The 26,898-nt window shown below is 51.0% G+C and overlaps 1 protein-coding gene across 3 annotated transcripts; it reads left to right on the forward strand.

Moving 5' to 3' along the window:
• The first annotated feature begins 1,782 nt into the window (after nt 1-1,782).
• Ccdc130 (coiled-coil domain containing 130) lies at nt 1,783-26,348 on the forward strand. Of its 3 annotated transcripts, none has more exons than XM_005381063.2 (11): nt 1,783-1,891; nt 1,987-2,107; nt 16,273-16,447; nt 17,584-17,637; nt 18,563-18,645; nt 20,962-21,017; nt 23,397-23,457; nt 24,224-24,366; nt 24,452-24,624; nt 25,362-25,500; nt 25,709-26,348. In XM_005381063.2, exons 3-11 carry the CDS (start codon nt 16,445-16,447, stop codon nt 26,176-26,178), a joined length of 1,182 nt encoding a protein of 393 aa, XP_005381120.1. In that variant the 5' UTR covers nt 1,783-1,891; nt 1,987-2,107; nt 16,273-16,444; the 3' UTR covers nt 26,179-26,348. The 3 variants fall into 3 exon arrangements, with proteins under 3 accessions (XP_005381120.1, XP_005381116.1, XP_005381117.1); XM_005381060.2 differs by lacking the exons at nt 1,783-1,891; nt 1,987-2,107 and adding exons at nt 13,768-13,845; nt 14,301-14,495; XM_005381059.2 differs by lacking the exons at nt 1,783-1,891; nt 1,987-2,107 and adding an exon at nt 13,740-13,845.
• Nucleotides 26,349-26,898: the final 550 nt, after the last annotated feature.

Consider the following 26,898-nt stretch of genomic DNA (forward strand, 5'->3'; position numbering starts at 1 on the left):
AAAAGAAAAAAATTTAACTTATTATAAAATAATTCTATAAATTATGTGTCCTGTATTGTTCCCCTTGCAAAACCCCAAACTACAACAATGTGTATCTGATTTATTTCACTTAAGACTATGGTCTCTAGGTACCTCCATTTAACTAGAACTGTCACAAGTTTATCCTTCTTTATAGCAGAGTAGTACTCCATTATATTTTTAGCAGGGGTTTTTTTTGGGGGTACCAGGAATTGAACCCAGGACCTTGTGCTTGCCAGGCAGGCACTGTGCCACTGAGCTATGTCCTTGGCTCCTGCATTATATTTTTTTAAACCCATATCTTTGTCCATTCATAGGTTGATAGGTATTTGGGCTGTTTCCAAGATTTAGCTATTACAAACTGTGCTGCCGTAAACATGGGTGTCCATACATCTTTATGCTATAATGCTTTTAATTCTTTTGGGAAGATACCAAGAAGGGGAATGGCTGGGTTGAATGGAACCTCTAGTTTTAGTTTTCTGAGGAATCTCCACACTAATTTCCACACTAGTTACACCAGTCTACATTCCCACCAGCAGTAGAGAAGGGTTCCTTTTTCTCCACAGCCTCGCCAGCATTTGTTACTGGTTGATTTCTTGACAATAGCCATTCTTTCTGGAGTGACATGGACTCTCAGTGTTGCTTTAATTTGCAACTCTCAAATGACCAGTAATGTTGAACACTTTTTCATCTATTTATTTGCTGTTTCTGCTCCTTCATCCGAGAAGTGTCTGTTCATTTCAGTTGCTCACTTTTTGATTGCGTCTTTTCTTTTTTTTTTTTTTTTTTTTTTTAGTTCTTTATATATTCTAGATGTTAGTCCTTAGTCTGAGGAACAGACAACAAAAATTTTTTTTTTGCACTGTGTGGGTTGTCCTTCTGCTCTGTTAGGGGTTCCTTTAGCTGTGCAAAAGCCTTGATGTGATTCTTGACACTGTACGAATACCATGCAAGAAAGCAGCTGGCACATATGGAAACCTCAGGCCTACAGAGCAAGGCACCCTCTTTAACAGAGGAAGCAGGAGAAGGAGCCCTTGGCTCCTCCAGCTTGGAAAACACAGCCTGTGGGTTTCGGCCTGTTCCTAAGTCCTCAGGTGCCACCCGTGTTCAGGGCATAGCATTCTCCAATCATACAATATAGCTGCCCAGAAGGAAGTGAGAGGATCTGGAATCCAAATGGATTTTATATAAAATGCATCTTTCTCAAACTTTCAGAGGAAGTTTTCTATTTAAAGACATCCTGTTATGACCTTTCTGGTAAAGAATGCTTTCCTAACGGAATTAGTCACCACTGATTCATTTCTGCCACTTTCACAATTGCGATTTTGCCTAAACAAGGACCTGGCTTAGAGAAGTTAGATAAATTATAGATACCCTTAATAAATTATGTAGTACCCAAAGGCAAAAGTTTTCTTTTTTTGTTGTTGTTTTAATGATGTGTATGTAAACGAACGAGACCAACACTGGGACTTCAAAGTGTGGAGGATCCGCCAGCATCTAATCACAGCCACATCTTTCTTTCGTGGGTGTGAAAACAGGCTTAAGGATAAAAAGTTTGTGTCCAGCTCGGGAGTGAGCGCACGAACAACAAAGAATGATTCGGAGCAGCCCTGGAAGCAAAGGACTATTCAGCAACAAGCCCTGAAAGATTCAGCCGCATACTTGCCACGCCCTCCGTTGCCGTGACAACCGTGCTGGAGTCTGGGCGGGGCCATAGACGCAGAACCACCCCCGCTTCCCAAGTGTTTCCCGACTCTTGCTTGCGCATGCGCTTGTGGGCCGGCGTTAGGCTGGAGGAAGCGGAACTGGCCTTGGGCGCCTGATCTAACTTCTGGATCTGTTGGAGCATTAGGGTTTGAGCTGCTCTAGAAGCGTAAGAATCTCCTCTGGGTGCCTACTTGAGACTGCGAGCCAGTCAAGGAGACCCTAGAGAAGACTCCCGCCTTCTAAGCCAGCCCTCTTTCTCAGAACTGAGATCGTGATCTCCCAGCCTCGGTTTCCCGGTTTCTGATTCTCAGCCGGTGTTCAGAGGCGGCTTTGAGGATTTAAAGAACCCGGAGCAGGGCGGGCCCCACAACAGCTGGAGGAGGTGGGTATTATTGTCTAAATCTTGTAAGAAAAGAAGCTGAGATCCAGACATCAAGCGACTCACACCGAGGGCTGAGCTGGAGCCTGGCAGAACGTGGAGGGAAAGGGGTCCACAGAAAGCCCGGGCTGGGTGAGGGCTGTGCCTCCCAGGGGTGTGCGGGCTGTATTTAAACAAGGAGGGGAGAAGGATTAAAGCCAAGAAATCGATTATGCCCACCAGACCCAGAACACCGTCCGGGCTATAAACATGGTGGAGGACATTGTTGGATTTAGGAGCACAGAGTTGCAGACTTTAGACACTATACCTTTGCGGGCTGGTTCTTCAACCCACATGGCATGGCCACTGCGGTCAAGATCCCCCCGCCCCCAGCTTCCTGTCCATCCTGAGCTACTGTTTTGGTTTCTGTACTTACAGAGCAAGTTTCTTCTCGCTCCCCAACTCCCTTCTCCTCCCTCGCACCCTCCCTCTCTTTTCTTTTCTTTTCTTCTCTCTTCCTCTCTCTTCTGTTTCTTCCTAAACAGGGTCTTGCTAAATTGCCCAGGCTTGCCTTGAACTTGGAACCCTCCTGCCTCAGCCTTGCAAGTGTTGGGATTACAGGTGTGTACCACCACCTTCGGCTTCTTAACCTCAGCATTACTGACCTGGAGGGCATGAACGTTTTTGTAGGGGGACAGTCTTGAGCGCTGTAAGGGGATGCCTAGCTTATCTGATCTCCAGGATGATTCACTGCCACCTCAAGCTATCACACCCCAAAGTCTCTCCACAACACCAGACATCACCTGGCGACAAGATGGCCCCAGTTCTGAACAGACCTAGAGCCAAAAATCAAAAGACAGGTACCTCTGTTAGTTTTCACTAAATAAGTTTCAAATTCTTTAACCATTGTCATCTGCTAAAAATGTGTGTATGATGTCATCCTCCACATAGCCAGTTTGTTATCTGACAGTACCAAACGGAAAATGCCAGAGATAATTTGTAAGTTACAAATAATTTTTATTTGGTATATTACTATAATTCTATTTTATTATCTACTGTAAATCTTACTGTGCCTAATTCATCAGTTAAATATTATGTATGTGTGGGACCAAATAAAGAGTATATGTTAACTAACCCCTAGTACTGAGGTTTTAAATGGCCCACCAAATGGTACTGCATAATCCTAGCACTTGGGAGGCTGATGCAGGAGGATCACTGTAAATTTGAGGTCATCCTAGACGACGTAGTGAGTTTGAGGCCAACCTGAACTACATAATGAGACCCTGTCCCAAAAAAATCAAAAAATTAAACAGATGTTCCAGAAACAGGTTGACCCAGTTAAAGTATGAAACAGTGGATGACTGTAGTGTATATTTCAACTGAGTAGAACAAGTGCCAGTCAAGAATCAGGAGGCCTGAGTTTGGCCCCAAATCTGTCACTGTAAGCTCTGTGATCTTATCACTTACCTTCCCAGGACTGGTCTTCCGCTGTCATGTGAGGTTGGTAAGGTGAGTTTGCAGTTCGAGGACAGGAACCCATAGCCTGGTACATAGTAGGCAAGTGCTGAACCTCTTGAACTATATCCACAGCCCCTTCTGTTTTGCAGGATCTTGCTAAGTTGCCCAAGCTGGCCTCCAACTTGGGATCCTCCTGCCACAGCCTCCTAGGTAGGTGGGACTACAGGCTGTATCATCGTGCCCAGCCTGTGACTTCTCAAGACCTGGAATTGTGCAGGATCTGCTGACTGTCCCCTCCCATGGGCACAGAGACCACCCAGCCTCTGCCTGTGACTTGTTCTCTACATGTCTTTTGTTCTTTCAGCCTCCCAGCCTGGTCTCCTAAACACATCTTCCCAAGTCAGTTCTTTCAGGCTGTTGACAACAGACAAATTCATTATTTTTCCTGATCTAACAAATAAATCCTGGTGGTGGTTAGCACAGCAGAGGCAGCAGCTTGTTTGTAGGAAATGACTGTGTTTAAGCACAAGACACCCTAATGCATGAGGAAAAATGTAAAAGTGCCCTTTTGAAATGCTCTGTGATAGGGTGCAGAAATTATGGGTGAGCCCAGGGATTCACAGCAATTATTCTGACCTGGCTAATATTCAGTATTCATCCACCTGGCTCTCCGCGTGCTTCATAGTTGCCAGGTTAGGGTAACGGGTCAGAAGTGTGTGTGACAGCAAGGAGTCACATATATTTGGCCACAGAAATTTGAGGTTCAGATCTGCACAAAGAGAGGAGAGCCACACAATAATTTTTAAAAGATGAAAGTAAGTTTATTATAAAAGTACAGCAGATATGAGCATAGTGAAATAATATAGTTCCATACAATGAGGCAGGAGACAGCACCAAAGATGAAAGGGAATCCTCTGGAGAAGATTCTTATATAAGATGGAGCCTTCAGCAGACAAGACAAAATACATTGCTACAGTTTCTCAGTTCCTTACGTACAACATTCAAACAAAAGTGACTTGGTGCCAGCAGGCTGGGACTGTGTTCCCAGGAGGTAGCCATCCGACACCTCAAAGAACATACACATTCCGAGTGACTCATCACTTTAACCCTCTTTTGGCAGTGTGCTATCCAAAAAGAGTGGGAATTTGAAGCATTTGGGATCCAGCTTATAAAAAGGGGTCTGACCAGGGTAATCCACACTGAGCCCACTAGAGCATAAGCTCCAGAGAGCAAGACAGTTTTATTTACCTGGGTGCCATGGCACATGCCTGTAACCCCAGCTATTCATGAGGCTGAGGCAGGAGGATCCCAGCCTGCATAATTTAGCAAGGTCTTGTTTAAAATTGTAAACAAGGGGCTGGGGATTTAGCTCAGCAGCACAGCGCCTGCCCGGCAAGCGCAAGGTCATGAGTTCAATCCCTGGTACCAGAAAAAATAAAAAATAAATAAAATTATAAACAAAAAGGCTAAGGGTATGGCTCAGTAGAGCACTTGCCTAGCATGCACAAAGCCCTGGGTTCAATTCCTAGTATGGCCCCCAAAAAAAGTGAGTGAAAGAGAACAGGAGATGCTTACCTCTTGAAGTCATTCTTGGCAGCATGGAACATCCTGGCATCTTCCCAACCCTAAGCAAAGGCTTTTAGGAACTTGGTGTGGTGGTGCATGCCTGTCATCCCAGCATTTGAGAGGATGAGGCAAGAGGATCACAATGAGTTCAAGGTCAGCCTGGGCACATGCACATTCCACGCACACAGTTCAAGGTCAGTCCGAACTACACAGTGAGACCCTGTCTCAATCTCCCCTCAAAAAAGGCTTTTAGGAAACCAGAAATGCTGTAAGTATCTCTTTTTTAAAAAAAAATTTAAAAACTAATAAAACAACAAGACAAAATCAAAACAACATACAAACAACAAAAACAATACATGACCTCAAAACAAAATGATAGGAATTAACAACAGTTGCTGCATTACATACTGTTATCATCAACAAAGTTGCTCAGTCCACCAGACATAAGAATGTAAGATTGGTCAAACAATCAAAGACTGTAACAATTAAAAAAATAAAACTGGAAATGATGCAGAGCTTCACCATACAAAATGGTAGGAGTTCAACAATGGTCCTTATAGTGCATATTGTTAAAATTTATATGTATATATGAGGATAGCTGGAATAAGTGTATTGCTGTTGTCTGTGGTTTATTGAAAGGAATAGTCAATGCTTGAATTTTCTTTTTTCCTGACCAGTTTTGCATGCTTGAATCTGGTAATCAGAATGACTGATCTGCTGTAAGTATCTCTTATCTCCAGTTCCCTGTTTTCTCAAATTCAAAGACAAAAGAGATTCCCAGAGACTGTCAGGCACTTGTTGCCCAGCAGCTCAACTAAAATAACAGGGAAGCAACAGAACCAAGCATAGCACCCAGTAACTTCTGAGAATCCACTTTCCCCGGCCCTACCAGGGCCCCTGTTTAGTCTGAGTATGGTTTGTCTCCCGCCCCCTGCAACCTCGAACTCGTGCTGAGGCACCTGTGAATGGCACCTGTGACCATTAATTGTGATTGTCAGCCTGACTGGATTTAAAAAGCCTGCCAGGAGCTAGGGATTTAGCTTAGTTGTGCAGTGCCTGCTTGGCAAGTGTGAGGTCTTGAGTTTGATTCCTGGTAAACTGCCCCTGCCAAAAAAAAAAGACCAGATTAGTGACATATGCTTCCAGGATGCATCCAGGTGGGGCATGGTGGCCTGACCTTGGGCTCTGTATCTGGTTCCCAGCCCTCTTTCCACACACTTTCCAACCTGCTTTGCTTCCCCACTTCCATGAGATGAGCAGCTGTCCTCCACCAGGCCTTCCCACCATAATATTGCTGCCTTGGAGCCAGCCACAGACTGAACCATCTGAAACCGTAAGGCAAATCAACCTCTCCTTGAACCTGTGGGTGTTAGGACTTTGTGCCAGTGGAGGAGAGGTGACTGACACAGTGGCCAGTGTGGCAGTGTAAAAAGGAAGCAGGAGCTCTCAAAGGCGTTTGGGCAGTGGGTATGGAATATGACTCATGGCTTTCTCCCAGGGCTAGGTTGATTATCAAGGTAGGATCAAGTTCTTATTCTTGCAGGACTGGACTAATTACAAGAGTTGGTTGTTTTAAAGCAAGGCTGCACCTTGTGCTTTGCCTCTTGCTTCTTCCCCTACATGCACCCGCCTACCTCCACCTGCCTGTGTGCTTTCCCCTCTGAACTGATGTAGCTTGAAGCCCTCCCCAGTGGCCTCCTCAGCCCCTAGAGCTGTGAGCTAAAACAAAATGGTTTATATATCACCCAATCTCAGCTACTCTGTGAGAGCAACAAAACAAACTTAAGAGCCACAAACACTTTTTTTCTTTTCCAGTACTGGAAATTGAACCCAAGGCATTCACACTGGGCTACTTCCTCAACCCTTTTATTTTGAGACAGGGTCTCAGTAAGTTGCTAAATTACCCAGGCTGGGCTGGAGCCTGCATTCCTCCTGCTCCAGCCGTCCAGAGTGCTGGGATGATAGGCACACAACACCACACCTGGCTCAGGCACAGATGCTTTTAAAAGTTCATGCACCTTGTAAAGTACGAGCAGTGCCTAAGGTGGACCATACACAAGGCTATGGGTTCCTCAGCACTGCAAGAAGAAAAAAAAAGTACCCAAGTTACTCATATTCTTGTATGTAAACAACTACAAAAATAAGGTAAATGCTTCTGTTGTGTTGTTTCTTCCTGCTACAGAGCTGCAAAGCATTGTGGGACCTCTGGCTTCCAAGTGCTCTTCCATGCTTAGGAAAGGAAGGTCCCCATTCTTATTCACAGTCAGCCCTGTCTTTTTCTTTTCAGATCCACAGCTGCATAAGTAGCTTTCACGCCACGGTGTGGATGCAGCCCATTCATTGTGTCACCACCTTCCTGCTGTCACACATGAAGGGCACATTTGTAAACAGATGTTCCTTTGCAAAGTTTTGTTTTCAGCAAAGGACCTCAGCAGCAGAGTAAGTGGACTTCAGTAGCCCCGAGAGCAAGACAGGCATGGACTGTTTCTGTAGGTCCCCTTCTCCAGAGCCTTAGGGTCAGTGGTGGCTGTCACTAAGGCTCCCTGGATGTCCCTGTGCTTGGTACCTGGCGGCAGAGAGTGGCCCACTCAGAGCCAGAGTCAGAGTGCCCTAGGAACTGGACCTGTCTGCTCGGCTTCCAAGCTTGTACTAGGAAGAGAATTCTCTTTCTTTTTTTTTTTTAGACAAGATCTCAATGAGGCAGTAAGTTACCCAGGCTGGGGTCAAACTTGAGACCCTCCTGCCTCATCCTCTGAGAATGTAGCAATTACAGGCATGAACCACTGCACTCACTTGAGTATTCTCTAGAATCATTTGAACAACTGAGAAACTAAAATGCAGGCAGGCTTCCATGTCTGTGAGTTCTATATGCATGGATTCAATGAGCCACAGATCAAAAATATTTACATGGGATTTCAGAAAGTGCAAAAGAACAAAACTTGACTTTGCCACACTCCTGGTACTCCACTGACAGACAACGGCGAGGCATTGTGTTAGGTGTCGCGGGAAACCTACAACCCAGTGAAAGTCTGGGAAGAGGTGTAGGTTCTGTGCAGATACTGTGCCATTTTGTTTGACAGATCTGAGTGTCTTCGGATAATCTGGTGTCCTCCGAGGTCCTGGAAGTGTCCCCTGCAGACACTAATGGGTGACTACTGTCCTGACTACACCAGAGTCCCACAGAGGCCTGAACTGACTTTTCCATTTGGCCTCTAGTTGGTGTGGACGCACGCCATGCAGCTTGCTTTCATTCTCGTTGCATTATGACTTGGAAGTAAACTATTAGCTGTTGCTTAACAAATTACAAGTCTAGTGGCTTCAAGCAGCTGATGCAGGTGATGAACCTGGGCACAGCTTAACTGGCTCCTCTGATACAAGTCCGGGCAGAGTGACGCACACCTGTTATCCCAGCCATTCATGAGGCTGAGGCAGGAAAATGCTAAGCTCTCCAGTGGTGGTGAATCTATGGCATGCATGCTGCTGTGAGCTCTTTGTTATCACTGAATGCTCTAAAAGTTTTGTCATCCCATGAGTAACAAGACTTCATCTCAAAAACTAAATAGATAAAAAGGACTGGGGGTGTAGTTCACTGGTGAAGCACTTGCCTAGTGTGCGCAAGGCCCAGGGTTTGAGCCACAGCCCTGAAAAAGGTTGGGTGAGTAGAATGTGGGCCACCATGTTCCCATCTGAGACTTAACTGGGGAAAGATCTTCCCAGCTTACACAGTTAGAGAATTTCCTTTGTTTTTGGTTTTATTTTTAAAGCAGAACTGGGAGAGAAACTTAGCCTATAAAATCTTTCCCGGCACCAGGCAAGCACTTCCTCTGTCAACCCTCCCTCAGAAATGCGGACTTGAGCTTTCTCACAGTGCCCTTGTGCTTTTCTTACGGATAAGGGAGACACTTCAAGCAGTTTGCTTATGGGAGTCTCCTCCCTTAGAGGAACCATCACTAAAAAGGTAACAAATGGGCTTATAAACAAGCTTCACAGCATCCTAGCATCCTGAGATGCACAGGATGTGTTTCCTTTTCAAGGCTAAGGTATAAAATCAGTGTTGGGAATGGAACCGAGGGCCTGGGCGGCGCCCCCAGCCCCAGCCCCGTTGACTTCTCGACCGCCACTGTGTTACTGTTGTGGTCAGCGAGATGCAGAGATGAGAGGCTGGATCTCATTTTGTTTAAGCGGGTGACTCCCTACCTACCTCTGCCCTACACTCGGGAAATAATATAAAGGATACAGTTTTCCAGACGCACAGAAGGTTAACCGATAACAGCAAAGGGGGCTGTCTGTGCGGATGAAGCCACTGGAATGATCACTCTTCCACCCCCCACCCTGGGCATCTGCCGTTGGTGCCAGGCTGAGATTCCTGGTGGCCTCTGGGTTCAAGAACAAGGTGGCTACCCCTCCCCCCGCAAACACACCTTCCCACCATTGGGTAGTTTTTTCCCACTCATATCTGTCATGGGACCTATCTCTTCATCATAGCCTTGAACCCTAGGGAAGTTTCAGTGGGTTAACAGCAGAAGGAAAGAGGGAGAGATGAAAAGGCAAGTAGATGACGTCATGATGTCACCACTATGATGTCATCATGGTGACATCATGGTATTGCTTCTATGATGGCATCATCACCATCACAGATCACTGATACAGATTTATTTTTATGCTGAGTGGTTGGTTCCCATTTCTTCCTGTATGTTTCAAGTTCTTTGTGTGTGTGTGTGTGTGTGTGTGTTACCGAGGGTTAACCCCAGGAATACTGAACTACACCCCCATTTTTTGTTTTGAGAAATGGTCTAAGTTGCCCAGCCTGACCTTGAACTTGCAATCTTCCCAGCCCAGCCTCCCAAGTAGCCTGTATCTAGGACTAAAGGTGCATACCTAGGTCTAAAATTCTTAACATTCTTACAGTTGTTTACCCAACAGAACTTTTTTTTATGTTAGGTTACAAAAATGTAAAATGCATGGATTTATGGTTACATGGTATATTCTTCTGTAATCCCAGCACCCTCCCAATCCTGGGAGGCTGAGGCAGGAAGACTGCCATGAGTTAGAGGCCAGCCTGGGCTATACAATGAGACCCTGTCTCCAAAAAAAAAAAAAAAAATATGACATTCTTTATTACATATCAATACAGTATTTGACCTGTAGGAGAGCTGCTTACCTTCACTGGAGAGGCTAATATATTCCTCTGCTTTATGGCTTTGGAAGCACTGGGTTCACCAGACACACCCTCACTTTTAGAATGTGTTGGCAGGAGAAAAGAGGCCTCTCTTTTACCTCTCTGTTTCCTTGCAGTGGTGGGGATGGAGCCCAGGGCCTCACACTAGGCAAAGGCTCTACCATTGAGTCATACCCCAGTCCCTGCATCCTGCATCCTGGAAAAATTCCCACTGGCCCTTCTAGGTAAGCAAGTCATAAAATCATAGGTACTCCAGGCTGGGTTAGAAAGTCAGGGACAAGCCAGGTGAGGTGGCATGCACCTGCGATCCTATCACTCAGGAGGCTGAGGCAGGAGGAGGATCACCGTGAGTTCAAAGCCAGTCTGGATTACATAATTCAAGGGCAGTCTGAAATACATAGCAAGATTCTATCTCAAAATCTTTATTTAAAAAAGACAGAAATTCAAGGACAGATCAAGTTCTTTGGCAGATTTTTGTTCTTAAGAAACTCAGAACAGAGCTGAGGGTCAGGGGACCTCTTCTCTTTCCAAAGCCATGGCCCTAACCAAGAAAACACCAAAGTAACCAGTGGCCAGGGCAGCTTTTTAAGTCCAGACCCAGGCCGGGCGTGGTGGCGCACACCTGTAATCCCAGCACTCAGAAGACTGAGGCAGGAGGATCGTTGTGAGTTCAAGGCCAGCCTGGGCTACAAAGTGAGCTCAAGACCAGCCTGAACTGCATAGCGAGACCCTGCCTCAAAAAGACAAAAAAAAAAAAAAAAAAAAAAATCCAGACCCAGGCTCACTGTGCATAAGACGGAGGAAGATTATCCCAGAAGTGCCCACCTCAATGCAAATCCCACTTGATTTAGTAAGACTTTGTCTCAAAATAGAATGAGCTGGGAGTATCACTTGGTGGTAGAGCATTTGTCTAGGGTGGGCAAGGCCCTGGCTTCCACCCCGCAACCATACAGACCCTTAGGGTTGGGAGGGAGCGCGAGTGTGGCGAGCAGGAATCAGGCTCCGTCTCTGTGGCCCTCAAAGGCAGGAACAGGGCCAGAAGGCGCCGGAAGCGGGTTTCCACTTTGCTGAAGACACTTATGCTTAGAGCCTGACTTCCTCAGTGACTGTTCTCGCCCCCCAAATCTTGGACTGCCCCGCCTTGCCTCCTTCCACTTTTCTTCCTCAAACCATATTACAAATACGTTTATAGGCGTGTATCACCCCATGCCCACTTTACAGAGGAGCAAACAGGTGAAGTAACCTGCCTAGGGTCCCCAGGAAAGTGGTGTTTGCGGACCTAGAGCCGGAATGCAAGTCCGTGCCTGCCACCCTACCCGGGCCAGCTGTTGTCCTCCTCTCCCCACAGGAGTCCCTCTGACCCACAGGCCCTGGCCTGCACTGGGCGCCTTGAGGAATGGCCTCTCATCTCTCGGGCCTGGGTCTGGCTTCCACCACCTGTGCATAGCAGCCCCGAGGATCTGCACCTTGGAAGCTGAGGCTTCTCACATCTCCCTCTGCCCAAAATACTGGCTCCAGGTGGACACTCTGTGACTTTTCAGTCACTACCTCTTGGTTGAGGTGCTCACTCAAAAGCCAGGCACAGTAAGTGAGCTCTTCAGAGTTGAGCACAGCTCCGTCTCACTCGGGATCTATGAGGCTGCCTGCACCCCTCCACTCGGCCTACTCATCATCATCCTTCCGGGTGTCTTACCAACCCTCACTTCTGCTCACTCGTAAACCCCCCACCCTGGTAAAGATACCTCTGGGTTCTCACACTGCTTATGTCTAGTCTCATACAACCCCTAACAAAGTCATAAGACTTTGAACCAGCCAGTATAGCTGACCTCCTCCTAGGTGCGTGGGCTTGGGCCAATTACTCGACCTCTGTGGATCTGTCTCCTAATCTGTAAAAATCAATAAAAAGCCAGGGAGATAGCGGCATAGCGTCTGCCTGGCGAGTGCAAGGTCCTGAGTTCGATTCCTGGTACACAAAAAAAAATTTCCTAAGAGGAGCCATTTGAGCCCTGAGAATGGCAAGGGAAGGGAAATGGTGAGCACCATGATTGCATGATAACTTGGCTCAAACCTGGACCGTGTGATATGGTAGAACCAGTGTAATCAAGGCTTCTCACAGCACCCTGCGGAAATTGCCAATACACAGCTGCTTCACCAGGGAGAAAAGGGTGTGTCCTTTTCTGAGACCTCAGGGCCGAGCATACAGCAGACACCTGATAAACAGCCACTGAACTGGGCTCCATGGCTCCTGCTTGTTACCCCAGCTATCAGGAAAGCTGAGGCAAAAAGACTGAGAGTCAAATCCTAGTCGGCACAATTTAGCAAGACCCTGTCTCAAATTAAAAGGGGCTAGGATGTAGTTTAGTAATAGAGCACCCTGGATTCAAACCTCGACACTGGAAATAAAATTAAAAGGGCTGGGGATGTAGCTATGTTCAATCCACAGCACGACAAATAAATAGCCATTGAATGAAATAATAAACAGGTTCTATTAGGCCCTACAAGATACAAAAGTAAATTCAAAACGGCTGTGGCGGTGCACACCCGTAATCCCAGCACTCTCATGGCTAAAACAGAAGCATCATCTTGAGTTCGAGACCAGCCTGAACTACACAGCAAGCCCCTGTCTCAAAAAAAAAAGACAAGAAAGAAAAAGAACAAAAGTGAACTTAAAAGTCTCTGTAGAAAGCATGGCCCACGGTTTGGAGACACTAAGCAAGGTTCTGCCCTCATCTATAAAGGACCGGATGGTAAATAGGTAAAGCTCCTTGGCCTGTAACTCTGCCTTGTAGCAGTCATAGATGTGGCTGTCTTCCAATGCAACTGTATTCATGGACCCTGAAAGTTTAGTTTCTTATCGTTTTCACAAGGCAAGAAACTTTCTTTTTTTTTCTTTTTTCTTTTTTTTTTTTTTTTTTTTTTTTTTGAGACAGGGTCTCGCTATATAGTTCAGGCTGGACTTGTGCTCACTTTGTAGCCCAGGCTGGTCTTGAACTCACAACGATCCTCCTGCCTCAGCCTCCCTAGTGCTGGGATTACAGGCGTGCACCACCACGCCCGGCAAAGGCACAAAACTCTCCTTACTCCCTAAACAGTTAAAATGGAAAAACAATTCTTAGTTCACTAACCGCACAAAACCCGAAGGCTGGGGCTAGGGATGTAGCTCTGGCAGAGCACTTGCCTAGCATGCACAAGGCCCTCCCTGAGTTTCATCTCCAGCAGTGCAAATAAACAAAACCTCACCGGACTCATTCATACTTGTCTCCACTTAACCCACACTCTGTGAGACTCGAAGTGGAAACAGCCCTCCTAAGTGGGCGGGGCCAGGAAGCGGACTTCGGGTTGGGCCTCGCGTGGTGGGCGGGGTACTGTGACGTAGCACGGCGGGGCGCGGCAAGCCTGGATTGGTCCACTCTCGCGGCGTATTCGCCCTTGGGCCAATGAGTGTGGCGCTGCTGCCCGGCGCCGACGCTGCGTCACGCAGAGCAGGCGCTACGCAAGCTTGCACGCCCCCGGGCGCACTTCCGGGCACAGTGGCGACGTGACGTCAGGCGGAGGGCAAGTAAGTGCGGGCGGCCGGGCGGGCTGACGCGGTTCCTCGGACTGGAGGCGCCCCGAGTCCCCGCTACGACCCCTGACCCAAGTCCTGTGGTCCCCTACCCAGCTCTGGCCCCTGTCACCCCCGAAGGGCTCCTTGATTTTCTCTAGGAAGTGAGACCTGCAGGGCCCCACCTCTCTGAGCCGTGGTGAAGCTGGTGTAAAACGATGCTTCTAAACTGTGTGCTTAGGAGCAACTGCACACACGTTGCTCCTGTGTGCGAGCGCTTCTCGTGCTTTATTCACAGCAACCCAACAACGTCAGTCCAGTCCCCATGCACTGCTCCCCAGTGAGAGCCCAGTTTCAGGGGAGCCCACACCCTGCCCGAGGCCACCCAGCTGGGGAGGAATGGAGCTGGGATTTAAGCCCAGGGCGCTGTGACCCCAAAGCCTGGCATTTAAATTATTTTGTTGGCAAAGGTATTTTTAGAGTGGAACAGACTTAGGAAAGCTCCCGCCCAAGACCAAGAGAGGTCCAGGTTGGTGGCAGGACGGTGTCGTCTGGGGCTTTGCACTACCCCTGCCCCGCATGCCTTCAGAATTTCTGCTGGCAGCTTCTGATGCTACCCAAGTCATCCAGCCCCGCATGTCCTCTCTCACTACCTGGAGATAACAGTAAGAGAATACTTGCTAAATTTGCAGGGTCGGACTGAATATTTACAGTGCGTGGCACTCTAAACGTCAGGGCACAAGCAAATAGGTTGATAGATTGCTAATATTAGAGACCAAGTTTCCTGATTCCTAAGCAGGGGCCAGTACAGGAGGCCTGCAGGCCCAAACCAGGATTTTGTGCAGTGCTCAAGCTGAGAATGGTTTTAAATTTTTATGGTTGATGCGGGGGGATAAAGCAGGATGTTGTTTGTGTATTGTCTATGTGTCCTTGTAGGTGTGAAGCACAGCTGAGTTGTTGAAAACAATCTTTCTGGGCCAGAAAGCCAGAACTATTTATTGCCTGGCCTTTGACAGAGAAAACTGGCCAATCCTCATTCCTTGCTGCACAGTGTCTTTCCTTGTTGTACACTAGAACTCCCTTTTATTTGACCTAAAAGTCTTCTCTAAACATTGGGGACAATTTTCTACTTCATCTCCCTGTATTTTACAATGTCAGACATGGATTGTACTGGAACCTCTATTAGTTATTTTGTTTATCTTCTTTCTTTTTTAGGGGGACTAGAAGGTGCAGAGGATTGAATTAAGAGCCTTCCCTCTGAGCTACATCCCAGACTTTTCAATTTTTTTTTTTACTTTGAGACATGGTCTCACTAAGTTGCCAAAGCTGGGCTTGAACTTGCAACCCTCCTGCCTCAGCTTCTAGAGTTCCAGGATTACAGGAACATGCCACCGTACCTAACTTTATTACCCAATTAGATTCATCAAGGACTGGGCACTGTGCTGGATTTGGGGAGTACAGCACAGATAACCTGACCAGCAAGACAACCTGTACACCAATAGATAGAAACAGGATGATGTAACAAGAACACCCAGGATGACATGGCTTTATTTTTTTTCTTGCTGTGCACCCATTGAACCCAAGGCTTTACACATGCTAGGCAAAAACTCTACTGCTGAGCTACACCTCCAGTCGAAGAGTGTTAGTTTGGGTGCTGGAGGTGGCTTTGACCAACAGCAGGTGGCTGAGGGAAGAGCAGTCAAGACAGAGGAGACAAGAAGGCAGAGGAACAGCAGGTGTAGCCCAGCCGCGTATGGCCTCTGGGGACAGCCAGGAAGCCCATGTGGCTGGAAGGAGGGTTACTATGAAAGGCAGGCAGCGGCCACACAGATTTGATTTTAAAGGAGATGGAATTAGCCAGGTCTAGTGGGTTGGGGAAAAAAAATAAAAAGAATAATATTTTGTTTGGGTTTTTTGGCTTTTCTCCAGTACTGGGAATCGAACTCACGACCTTGCGCTTGCCAGGCAGGCACTATGCCGCTGAACTAAATCCCCAGCCCCAAGAATAATATTTTGTGAAAGGTAGTAACTGTGAAATTCCAGTTTCCATGTCCATAACATCAATATTTGCTTTTTCCAGTGCTAGGGCTGGAACCCTGAGCTGAGCTCACGTATGCTCACACCAGCCCTGGGCCACAATTGTTTTAATTCATTCATTCTACAAAAAGGAAGGAGGGAGTTGCTGTGAGGGCTTAAGAAGTGAGAGATGCCCCTCTGGCTGCTGTGGGTTGAGCAGGTGGAAGCTACGGCACAGCTAGGGGACAGGATTGCAGGGGCCTAGGCAGGAGATGATGGGAGCTGGCCCAGGTCACCCAGGTTGGGGGCAGGGAAAGATGAAAGGTGTCAGAAGCAAAACCATTGTCAGCCAGAGTGGACAGGACTGACTAGTTCTCTCTCTCCTACTGTCCCTCCCTCCCTCCCTCTCTCCCTCCGTCTCCCCAGGTGAGACTGCTCTTGGGATACTTTCTACCCTGGCGAGAGGCTCCCCTGAGCCAGCACCACGCAGCCTTCACAGCCTGTGGCCCCTCTCCAGGCTCTGTGGAGGGTACTACTGGGCCGTCTTCAGAGTGACCCGCCAACCCCTTGAGGGCGAGGACCAGTAACAGCTCCCAAGATGGTGAGTAGCAGCCTTCTGCTCCCAGAGTTCACACTCTGTTTTTTGTCAGGCCTCCAAAGTTGCACCTGTCCTCCTCTTCCCAAGCTCTTAAGATAATTTCTAAGCCAGATCTTGAACTCTTTCTGGGTTTGTTTGTTTGTTATTTGCACCACTAGGGAAGAGAACCCAAGAATACCCTAACACTGAGCTACATCCCCAACCCTTGCTTTATTTTTTACTTATTTGATTCAGGGCCTTGATAAGTTGCCCAGGCAGGACTCAAATTTGCCATTGTCCTCCCTCCTAAGTACAAGGATTGCAGGCATAATACCACCACGATATTTTGATAAACCTTTGCATGGCACTAAAGTCATCACCTAGAGTTTTATTTTGCTTTTTATTTTTGTAGTACAGGGGATTGAACCCAGGGGTGCTATACTGCTGAGCTACAACCCCAACCCTTTTCATTCCTTATTTTGAAGCAGTGTCTTGTTGAATTGTATACTTTAGGGTTGAACTTGCTTAGCTCTGAGAATATAATAGGTTACACATGCATAGGCTCCACTGAGCAGCACTGTGTACTGTGGGGGTTGGCTGTTTCCCCTCTTGTCCTGGGGCTGCAGCTCTCTGGCTCTGCCCAGAATCCTGAGAGAATAGTGTAGAACATCACTAGCCTGGGAAAAGATCAGAATTCAGAGATCAGCAGCCACTGAAACCAAGTCACATTTGCACCATTATAAAGTCAGAAATCGTAGGTCAGGAGCTGGGGCTATGGCGCAGTGGTGAGCTCTTGCCTAGCATGACAAGACCCTGAGTTCCATCCCCGGCACCAAAAAAATAAAAATGTAAACCCAGTACTCAGGAGGCTGAGGAAGGAGGATCTCCATGAGTTCAAGATCAGCCTCGGTTACATAGCAAGACCCTCTCTCTCAAAAAAAGTCAGGGACCACTTGTGGCCCCCCCAGCAATACGCAGGCTACTCCCGAAAGAATCTGAGCCCTATGGGATCTTCCAAAGCAAGGACTGTGGGTTTTGTGTAAGTGGCCTCACCCTCATACTGTACACAGTGCCCCTTGCCCAGGTCCCACTCCTGCTCCTTGGGGCTGTGGACAGGTCTGCCGGCAGTGCCCTCCATGCCCCGCCTCTCTTCCTTCCAGGGAGAAAGGAAAGGCGTCAACAAGTACTACCCTCCGGACTTCAACCCTGCAAAGGTAAGGGCACCCCGTTTTCAGAGAGACCCAAGTCATCGCCGCGCCTGGAGCTGGAGCCATGGCTGAGGAAGGACTGAAGCCACCGAGGCCTCTCTGCCTCCGCTCGTCACATGAGTCTCGGCGTCTCCCTCCTGGGTGACATGCAGGGCTCTGCTCGATGGCATCCCTCCGTGCCGGGCATCAGGCCTGGTGTGTTTGTAACAGCCTGGCGCATCCTCCTCTTGACCGCGAGGCCTGCGCTCCCTCCAGGTCCCCTCACAGAGGTCCTCCCCAACCACGCTCTTCTCTGTCACACCACCCCTAGCACAGGAGTCATATGTGTTACTATCTCCCTGCTAAAACCCCGGCTCCACAAGGGCAGCGCTGTCTGTTCCCAGCTCAGCGCCTAAGCATCCCAGATGCATGACCCGGATTACAGGGTTCATCCTGTCTATGCCAGAAGAGAAGATAAACCTCACCTCACAGAATCACTGGCCACTTGAAATAAGATGATCCAAGTGTGTCGACATACTCCTGTCATCCCAGCACTCAGGAGGCTGGGGCAGGAGGATCAGCATGAGTTCAAGGCCAGCCTGGGCTACCTAGTGAGTTCAAGGCTGACCTGAACCACAGACCAAGACCCTGTCTCAAAAAGACAAGTAAATTGATAAAGCATATAGGGTGTGTGCACCTTGTTACAGGAGGGACTTGAACATACACAGATTTGGGTCGCCCTGGGGGTTGAGCACAACCCCCTCCACAGATGCCAAGGGAAGCTGTGTTCCTGATGCTGACCACAAGTTTCCCCAAGCCCTCCCTGCCCCTTGCATCACCAGACCTAACAGGGAGGCCTCTCACCCAGGAAGGTGCTGGTCCAAAGTCCAAGGACAGCAGAAAGCCTGAGGCCCCTGGCAGTGCTAATTGACTCTCTCACCCTTGCCCACAGCATGGCTCTCTCAACCGATACCACAACAGCCACCCGCTCCGGGAGCGGGCTCGGAAGCTGTCACAAGGCATCCTCGTCATCCGGTAAGGCCCTGGCACCCCAATTGGCCCAGTGCTGTGAGATGATAATTGCATAGAGCAGAAAGTTGTTGTGTCAGTCAGCTATTGCTGCATAACAAAAACAAAAGTCATTTGTTATTGTTGACAAGTCAGGATGCTCCTACTGAACTTGAAGGGCTGGGTCAGCCTGCACTCACATTTTTGGGAGTGACTGGCTGAGGACTAGCTGGTCTCTCAGGGCCTTGAGCTCCCCACTGCCTCTCATCCTCTGGCCAGCTACCCTCTACTCGCACACAAGAGCCTGCAACAGCTTGCAGGGCCTCTTTAGGTCAAGACCCAAGCTGGCACACTGTCCCTCCTGTTTTATCCATTGGCCAAAGTGGGTCACAATTCCAGGGTTGGGACTGGATACTGCCCCTGCATAGGATGAACTGCAGCATCACAGGTCACAGATATGAGGTGGGTTCAGACAGGGCTAGGCATGATGGCATATGTGTAGTCCGAGCCCTTGGGAGGCTGAGGCAGAAGGATCTCTTGGCCCACGTGTTCCAGGCAGTGTGGGCAGCATAGCAACCCTGTCTCAAAAAACAAATCATGCTGGGATGGCCAGTGGCCCTTCCTGTGTCTTTGCCTTTTGATTCCAGCCAGCACCTTGGTGGCTGACCCATTAGGGAAAGCAAAAGCCAGCTCGTGTGGCCCCAGGGGAGCCAGCCCCTTGCCCTTCCTTCCTCTGCTGTGTCTTGCTTCCCTCGGGGACTGCCAGCCCAGTCTCCTGGTCAGCCCTGAGCCCGAGCAGAGGACCCAGTGGCAGAGTCATGGGGGGAGTGTCCCTTGAGGAGGAAGCTAGGTGTGAGTCCCGGCTGGGCGTAGTGTTGAACACCTGTAATTCCAGCACTCAAGAGGCTGAGGAAGAAAGATCACTGCAAGTTTAAGGCCTGCCCAGGTTACGTGTGAAGACCCTGTCTCAAAACAGCAATAAAAAAGATGACAGCTCCCAAGAGTGACCTTGGGAGCCTCAGTGCTGAATGTCACCTTGAAAGCGGCCTCTTCACACTCCACGGCTGCCCCAGCTCACATGCTATGGTCTGGTGCACACCATCTCCGGCCATGTCTCTGAACCCTTCACTCAGAAATAAAAGGGCTGGGGCTCTAGCTCGGTGCAAAGGCCCTGGAGTCAATCCCCAGTGCCGCAAAAAAGAGTCTCATTGAAGGACAGGGTGCGTATACAAGGGTGATGCTGTGAGATTGCATCACGCATGACATCAGAGCCCTCTTACCATAGGGTTTTTTCATTTATTTTGGCACCCTTGAGGGTTGAACCTGTGGCCTTCACCCTCAGCTCCATCCCCAGTCTTTGTTTTTGTTTTTTTGGTACGAGGAATTGAGCTCAGCACCAAGTGCTTGCCAGGCAGGTGCTGTGCCACTGAGCTATATCCCCAGCCCTCTTTTTATTTTTGAGTCAGGGTCTCGCCAGTTCGCCCAGGCCAAACTTGACCTTGCAGTACTCCTGCCTCAGCCTCCCAGAGTGCTGGGATGACAGGCTGACACCACGCCCAGCTCACCGTAGCATGTTCACATGACCAAGTCAGCGGAGGGTCCATTCTCAGGACACACCCCGTCATCCGGTGACTGTGAGACTGCTCAGTGACAGCACAGCAGCTTTACTAAACTCTCACCAGCACTCAGCCGCCTCCTCTGCTCCAGTGTATCCAGGAGCCAGGTGTGGTGTTGCTGGTCTGTAACCACACCCACTGGGGCAGCTGAGGCAGGGGGATCACAAGTTCTAGGCCAGCCTGAGAAACTTGCAAGACTTTGTCTCAGAATTTTAAAGGGGCTGTAGTGTAGCTCGGAGCGTGTGCTTGCTTAGCAAGCAAGCATGAGGATCTTGGTTTCATCCTCAACACTGCAAAAGCATAAATCAAGTGTGTCTCACCAACACAGGGAGGCGTTAAAGACACTGCAGAGCCGAGGAGGCTCTGGCAGCAACTGGGCCCAGGTCACCGGCCGCAGAGCTGGTTGAGGAGGGCCCGCATGTGATGGGAATGGCACCACACCCTTTCCCGCCCCCCACCTATGCCCACTGCAAGGGGACCATAGCCATGCCCAGCAGGGCTGGCATCTATCACCCACCCCTCAGGTCAGTCCCAGCCAGGGACAGCCCAGGTGGACAAGTGCCAGCAGGGTACCAGCTGGCCAGGCACAGTGGTGCACCTCTGTAGTCCCAGCTCCTTGGGTGGCTAAGGCAGGAGGCCACTTGGGCCCCTGAGCTCAGGGTTGAGCAGCATAACAAGACCCCGTCTGGAAAAAGAATAAACCACAAGATACCATCTGTCCTTGCAGGTTCGAGATGCCATATAACATCTGGTGTGACGGCTGTAAGAACCACATCGGCATGGGTGAGCTCGCCACTTGGTCCTGCAGATGCAGAGCCCTGAGGTGCTGGGCACTGCAAGGCTTGGTCCCCTCCCAGGCTCCTGATCAGGAATGGGGCAGTAGGCACCCAAGATGCAGAGCAGTTAGGAAGCCACCCTCAGCAAGTGACTGAGCTTACCTGTGCCTCAGTTTACCTCTCCACAAAATTGAGACGATGCAAGGCCCAGCTGTATGATATGTAAAGTGCTTAGTAGAGCGCAGTGTGGTGGTGCACGCTCTTCATCCCAGCACTCTGGGACGCTGAGGCAGGACGATCATGGGTTTAAGTACAGCCTGGGCAACTTAGCGAGATCCTGTCTCAAAAATAAAAATATAACGGGCTGGAGATGTAGCTCAGTGTGAAGGCTCTGGATTCAGTTCCCAGTGCCACCAAGAGAAAAATGGCACGGTCTGAGCCAAAGGCTGGGAGAGGTCAGCTGCCACCACCCTTGCTGTTCCCACCTGCACATGGCCTGGAGCAGGCCGCACAGGGCCAGGCCACCAGCGCCAGCTGCACAGCGCTGAGACTTCGGGCAGGTGATTTGAGTTCCTGGCTCCACTTCTGCCTCCGTTACACAAGACAGTGGCCGGGCTCCCACTGCCCTCAGACCACAGCCATCAGCACCATCCCTTCTGACCCCTACGGGGCGTCGCCTGCCCTCCAAGTGCACAGCTGGCATCGGGAATCCCACTGGGCAGCCTCTGACCCACCTGGAGCAGCTGCGTCCCCTGGGCCGCTCCCTTTCCCCAGCAGTTCCGATCCCAGTGGCCAGCCCCGAGGGCATTTCCTGTGCTGACCAGCCAGCTATAAATCGGGGTTCCCAGCTCCCTTCTCTGAGTTCCATTAATTTGCTTAACTGACCCAGAGGTCTCAAGGAACCTGGTTTATGATAAAGTACATTCCAGGGGTGCTGGGGGGTGCAGCTCCCACACACACCTAGCATGCTCGAGGCCCTGGTCCCAGCACAAAGGACACAGTGGAGAGACTGAGCTCCCACGCTCGCCCCAGGTGCCGCCCCCAGAGCTTCTGTGCCCGGCCTCTGGCAACTTCCACACCTGTCCTTTGGGTTTCTGGGGCTTTCACTGCATAGGAAGGGGCGCAGCAAGGCCCTCTGCTCAGATCCCCTTTGGCCTGTCCGGCAGCTTCCCTCCTCCAGGGCAGGACGGGCCTTCAGGAGTGAGGCGGTCACAGAAGTTCTCTAGGCCCAGCTCCAACACAGACAAGGCAGGGGAGACGGGCAATGACCCACATGGCGGCGGAGCATGCTCTGAGCCCAGAACCAGGACAGAAGCCAAGATCTCAGCCAAGCCCAGCACCACGCTCGGAGCCTCAGATCCATGGGCTCAGCCTCCTGGAAAAGGGAAACTGAGGCAGGCCACACCATCCACCAAACGGCATTGCTGTTTTTCTAGTTCAAGCTTTATCACTCCGGGTCAGAAGTCAGGAATCAAAATTACTCAGCCAGAGCCAGTGCTGTGGTGCACACATGTAATCCCAGCATCAGGAGCAGGAGGCAAGAGGATTGGGAGTTCGAGGCCAGCTTGGGCTACAGAAGGAGGCCCCGTGTCCTGTGTCAAAAATAAATAAAATTAACATCTCTAAAGAAGTAGTAGAAGTCAAGACTTTGGGTTTTTTGCGGGGGAGGGTTGTTTATTTGGGGTTTTTTTGGGTTTTGGTTTTTTTTTTGCTTTTTGAGACAGGGTCTCGCTATATAATTCAGGCTGGCCTTGAGCTCACTTTGTAGCCCAGGCTGGTCTCGAACTTGCAACAATCCTCCTGCCTCAGCCTCCCAAGTGCGGGGATTACAGGCATGTGCCACCATGCCCGGCTGTTTGTTTGGTTTTTTGAGACAGGGTCTTGGTATGCAGTTCAGGCTGGCCTTAAACTCACTGTGTAGCCCAGGCTAGCCTCCAACTCCTAGCAGTTCTCCTACCTCAGCCTCCTGAGTGCTAAGATTAGAGGCATCCGCCACCACTCCCAGCTCAAAGCCAAGCCTCGCCAAACACTGCCAAGTGCCAGGCCCCATTTGCAGCAATTCCTGTCTCAGCTTCAGAAATCTTCCCAAGATCCCAGTGTAACAGACATTATAGTCATCTTCCTTGATAAATGGGGAAACTGAGGCCCAGGGGGGCAAGGCACATGGCCTAAGGCTGCACAGCTGGTAGGCAGTGGAGCCGGGATTCAAATCCAGACCTCTGATGTGAGCAGCTGTGGGTGCACCCAGGACATGTTCTGCCCCACTGGAACTCCAGTGCCCGCGAGGTGTTGTCCTATGGGCAGAGCCACTCCACTTGACCCGACCTGTTCCGGAGGGAAGATGCTGGCATAGCCTGGCCTGAGCCTCCTCTCTCCTGCCCTGCAGGCGTTCGTTACAACGCAGAAAAGAAGAAAGTGGGCAATTACTACACTACCCCCATCTACAGGTAAGGAGCAAGACACACGCAAAGGGGACTGCAGAGCATCTGAAGTGGGAAGAAGCTGGCACCCTCTCCTTGGGCCATTTCTGCTATAGTAGAAACACTCCACCCAGAGCCTTCCATGGCTCCCATCTTCCTTAGGGAAAGCCAAACTCCCTCCTGGGCACACAAGGCCCTGCTTCTCCCTCATTGTCCTCTGTTGCATGCCCACAGCCCTGCCACCCTGCGCCCCGCTGTCTGCACCCCAACACACTGCCACCTGTGCCCTCCCCTGGAGCACTCCTCCCATCTAGCCGCAAGCTCCCTCCTCCCCTCACCTGGGCTGTCTGCTCAGACAGCACCCTCAGGGAGCCCCTCTGAAGCGGCACTCACTCAGACACAGTGTGCAGCTGCTTGGCCCCCTGCTGTGACGCCCCCTGACCCCTGGAATATCAGCCCCTCTGAGAGCAAGTGGCTCTGGTGGCCCCTAGCAGCTGGCACCAAGCAGCCTGTCTTGGACAGTTCTGTGGAATGAATGAATGAATGAATGAATGAATGAATGAATGAATGAATGAGTCCACTGCAGCCTCCTCGGGCTTTCTGTTTCGTTTATGTTCATGCCACTGGGCATGGAACCCAGGCCGCTGCTTGCCAGGCGAGTGCTGTAGCTCTGCCCGGCCAGGTTCACCCCTGTGCAGGTGGATGCAGGGTGGGACCCCATTGCAAAGCCGGCAGCATAGGTGGCCATGAGCCCTGGGGCATGAGGAAGTGGCCCCTGCCTCTGCCCTGCCAGGTTTCGGATGAAATGCCACCTGTGCGTCAACTACATCGAGATGCAGACGGACCCTGCCAACTGTGACTATGTGATCGTGAGCGGCGCACAGCGCAAGGAGGAGCGCTGGGACATGGAGGACAATGAGCAGGTGCTGCCCACAGGTAAGCCCGCCCGCCCGCCAGCCCTGCCCAGCGCATCGGGGCCAGCGCCCAGGGCCCTGGAGCCACCCTGTTGCGGCCGTTGCAGAACACGAGAAGAAGCAGAAGCTGGAGACGGATGCCATGTTCCGCCTGGAGCACGGCGAGGCAGACCGCAGCTCGCTCCGCAAGGCCATCCCCACGCTGAGCCACATCCAGGAGGCTCAGAGCGCCTGGAAGGACGACTTCGCACTCAACAGCATGCTGCGCAGGCACTTCCGGGTGAGGCGGGGGCGGGTGCCTGACTTGCTGGCCTTGTCAGGGCGACCCTGGAGGCGGGGAAGGAATGGAGGGTTAAGACAGGACCAGCCAGCTGCCCCGCATGTCCCCGCTGTAAGCAGATCTTTTCACCTTCTGTGGTTTCACTGTGGTTTCCCCATGTGTCACATGGGGGGTCACACCTTTCATCTATTTCACTGTCACAAAAATACCATAGAGTTCCCAGCTTTCAGGCCGCAGAGGCAGGAGGATCGCTTGATTCCAGGAGTACAGGTGAGCCCAGGGAACGTAGCAAGAGTGGTCTCCAAACAACAGTGACTCTGCTTTGAAAATTTATTGTTCACTAAAGATGGATAGATGTTTTAAAGTGCAGTCTGTGTAAATCAGTAGCAGTATTTACTGTCATCAGACGCGGTGCCTCTGCATAATCAGGTGCTGTGGTTGTACCTACTGGCCGTGGGGTAGCTATGTCACACCAGTGTTGCCACAGTGAGGACAAGGCGTGTTACGCAGGAAGGGTCCAGCCCGGCGACACTAGGTGGTAGGGAGTGGCAGCTCCATCAGTTTGGGGACCACGGGCAGGCGCCAGCCAGTGGCTGGCGCAGACGTCACTGTGCAGCCATGAGTCTTGGGTGAGTGAGGGGTTGACCGTCACCGACAGCCCTCACAGGAACATGAAGAGGAGCCGACTAAGACCCCAGCTGCAGGGCTCACCCTGCCCTGTGCTGTCCCTGCTGCAGGAGAAGAAGAAGGCTGCCCAGGAGGAGGAGGAGCGGGACCAGGCGCTGCAGGCCAAAGCCAGCCTGGCCATCCCGCTGGTGCCTGAGACCGAGGAGGACCGCAGGCTGGCCGCCCTCCTCAAGTTCCACACGCTGGACTGTGAGTGAGCCCAAGGCAGGGAGGCTGGCGCAGAGTGGGGTGGCCGTCTCTGGACCACAGTCCTTCTCGGCTGTTGTGGGGTTCCTAGCGGTAGATCCCAGGGCCTCGTGCATGCCTGGCAATCATCTGCCACTGAGCTGTACCCCAGCCCCTCCTGCTTCCCTAAATGCCCTCTCTTCCCCCACCAAATGTCCCCTCCTCCCTTCAGCCTATGAGGACAAGCAGAAGCTCAAGCGCACGGAGATCATCAGCCGCTCCTGGTTCTCCACCACCCCAAGCCCCGGTGCTGGCAGCAGCAAGGCCAGCAGCATGCTGAAGAAGCTGGCCCAGGGCCGCAGGGCCGGAACCCCCACCTGCACCCCCATCACAGTGGGCGACCTGGGCATCGTGCGGCGGCGGTCTCGGGACGTCCCAGGGAGCCCCCAGCATACCATCGATGCCCCCACATCCCAGGAGCTGCTGAGGCTGCAGGGGGACCCCCAGAATGGACCTGCATCCCCCGAGGACTGCCCTAGGGGCACAGCTGAGAGCCCCAAGACCAGTGTAGCTTGGGAACAGGCGGAGAGTGGCCAGGATGAGCTCCAGTGCCCGGCAGGCTCCTCCCAGGAAGCAGACACCCCCCACCCCGGCTGCTCCTCGCTGGTAGCCGACTACTCAGACTCAGAGAGCAGCGAGTGAGGGGCCTGGACCTCACAGAGGCCTCACCTGCAGGAGGCCCTCCTGGTCTGCAGGCCTCCCCACACCTCGCCTTCCAGCAGCCTTGCAGTTATTTATTCAGCCCGGCCCAGGGGGCCTGTGCCTTTTGGGACCCTGATACCCTAACATTAAAGCTCTGTTCTTTGCCCCTGCCTTGGATTACAGTCCGGGCCCCGGGACCACAGCTGGGACGCAGATGACTGAGAGGCCTGACTTCTGGTGTGAAAGGCAGGAGGGGCCCCGGCAGCTGGGACCACGTGGGGAGGCCAGAGGTAGAACACAGAGGCCAAGCCCCAGGCAGACCACAGGACCTCATGGCGAAGTCCTGATGGCCCAGGAAACGGCTGTGGGTTCTCAGTGTTGGAGAGGATGTCACATACACTGATTGGGCCCCTGCTGTCTGCCAGCCCCTGGGGATGCAGCAAAAAAAATCGTGCTTTTGGGGGCTGACTTCGCCAGACTGCCTGCGGCCGCCTTTCTGAAGGTGTTAGCCTGCCGGCTCTTCACATGGAGAGAGAGGGCTTTAGGGAAGCAGTTAGGAACCTGACTGAGGCCCAGGGTGGTGGCACAGGCCAGTACTCTGGGAGGCTGAGAGAGGAGGATGCCAAGGTAAAGTCCAACCTGGGCAACCTGAAGAGCTAGGGATGAAGTACCGGGCTGGCAGATCTCCAACCAATGCCATGGTGCCTTGGTGTAGTGAGA

The sequence above is a fragment of the Chinchilla lanigera genome, unplaced genomic scaffold, assembly GCF_000276665.1.
Source record: "Chinchilla lanigera isolate Chin_1 unplaced genomic scaffold, ChiLan1.0 scaffold00014, whole genome shotgun sequence".
Classification (NCBI taxonomy): Eukaryota; Metazoa; Chordata; class Mammalia; order Rodentia; family Chinchillidae; genus Chinchilla; species Chinchilla lanigera.

What these genes read in the sequence shown, in the direction of transcription:
- Ccdc130 (XM_005381063.2), top strand. An exon ending in TAAGAACCACATCGGCATGG is followed by an intron (nt 21,018 to 23,396) that starts GTGAGCTCGCCA and finishes CCTGCCCTGCAG; the next exon opens with GCGTTCGTTACAACGCAGAA. An exon ending in TGAGCAGGTGCTGCCCACAG is followed by an intron (nt 24,367 to 24,451) that starts GTAAGCCCGCCC and finishes CGGCCGTTGCAG; the next exon opens with AACACGAGAAGAAGCAGAAG.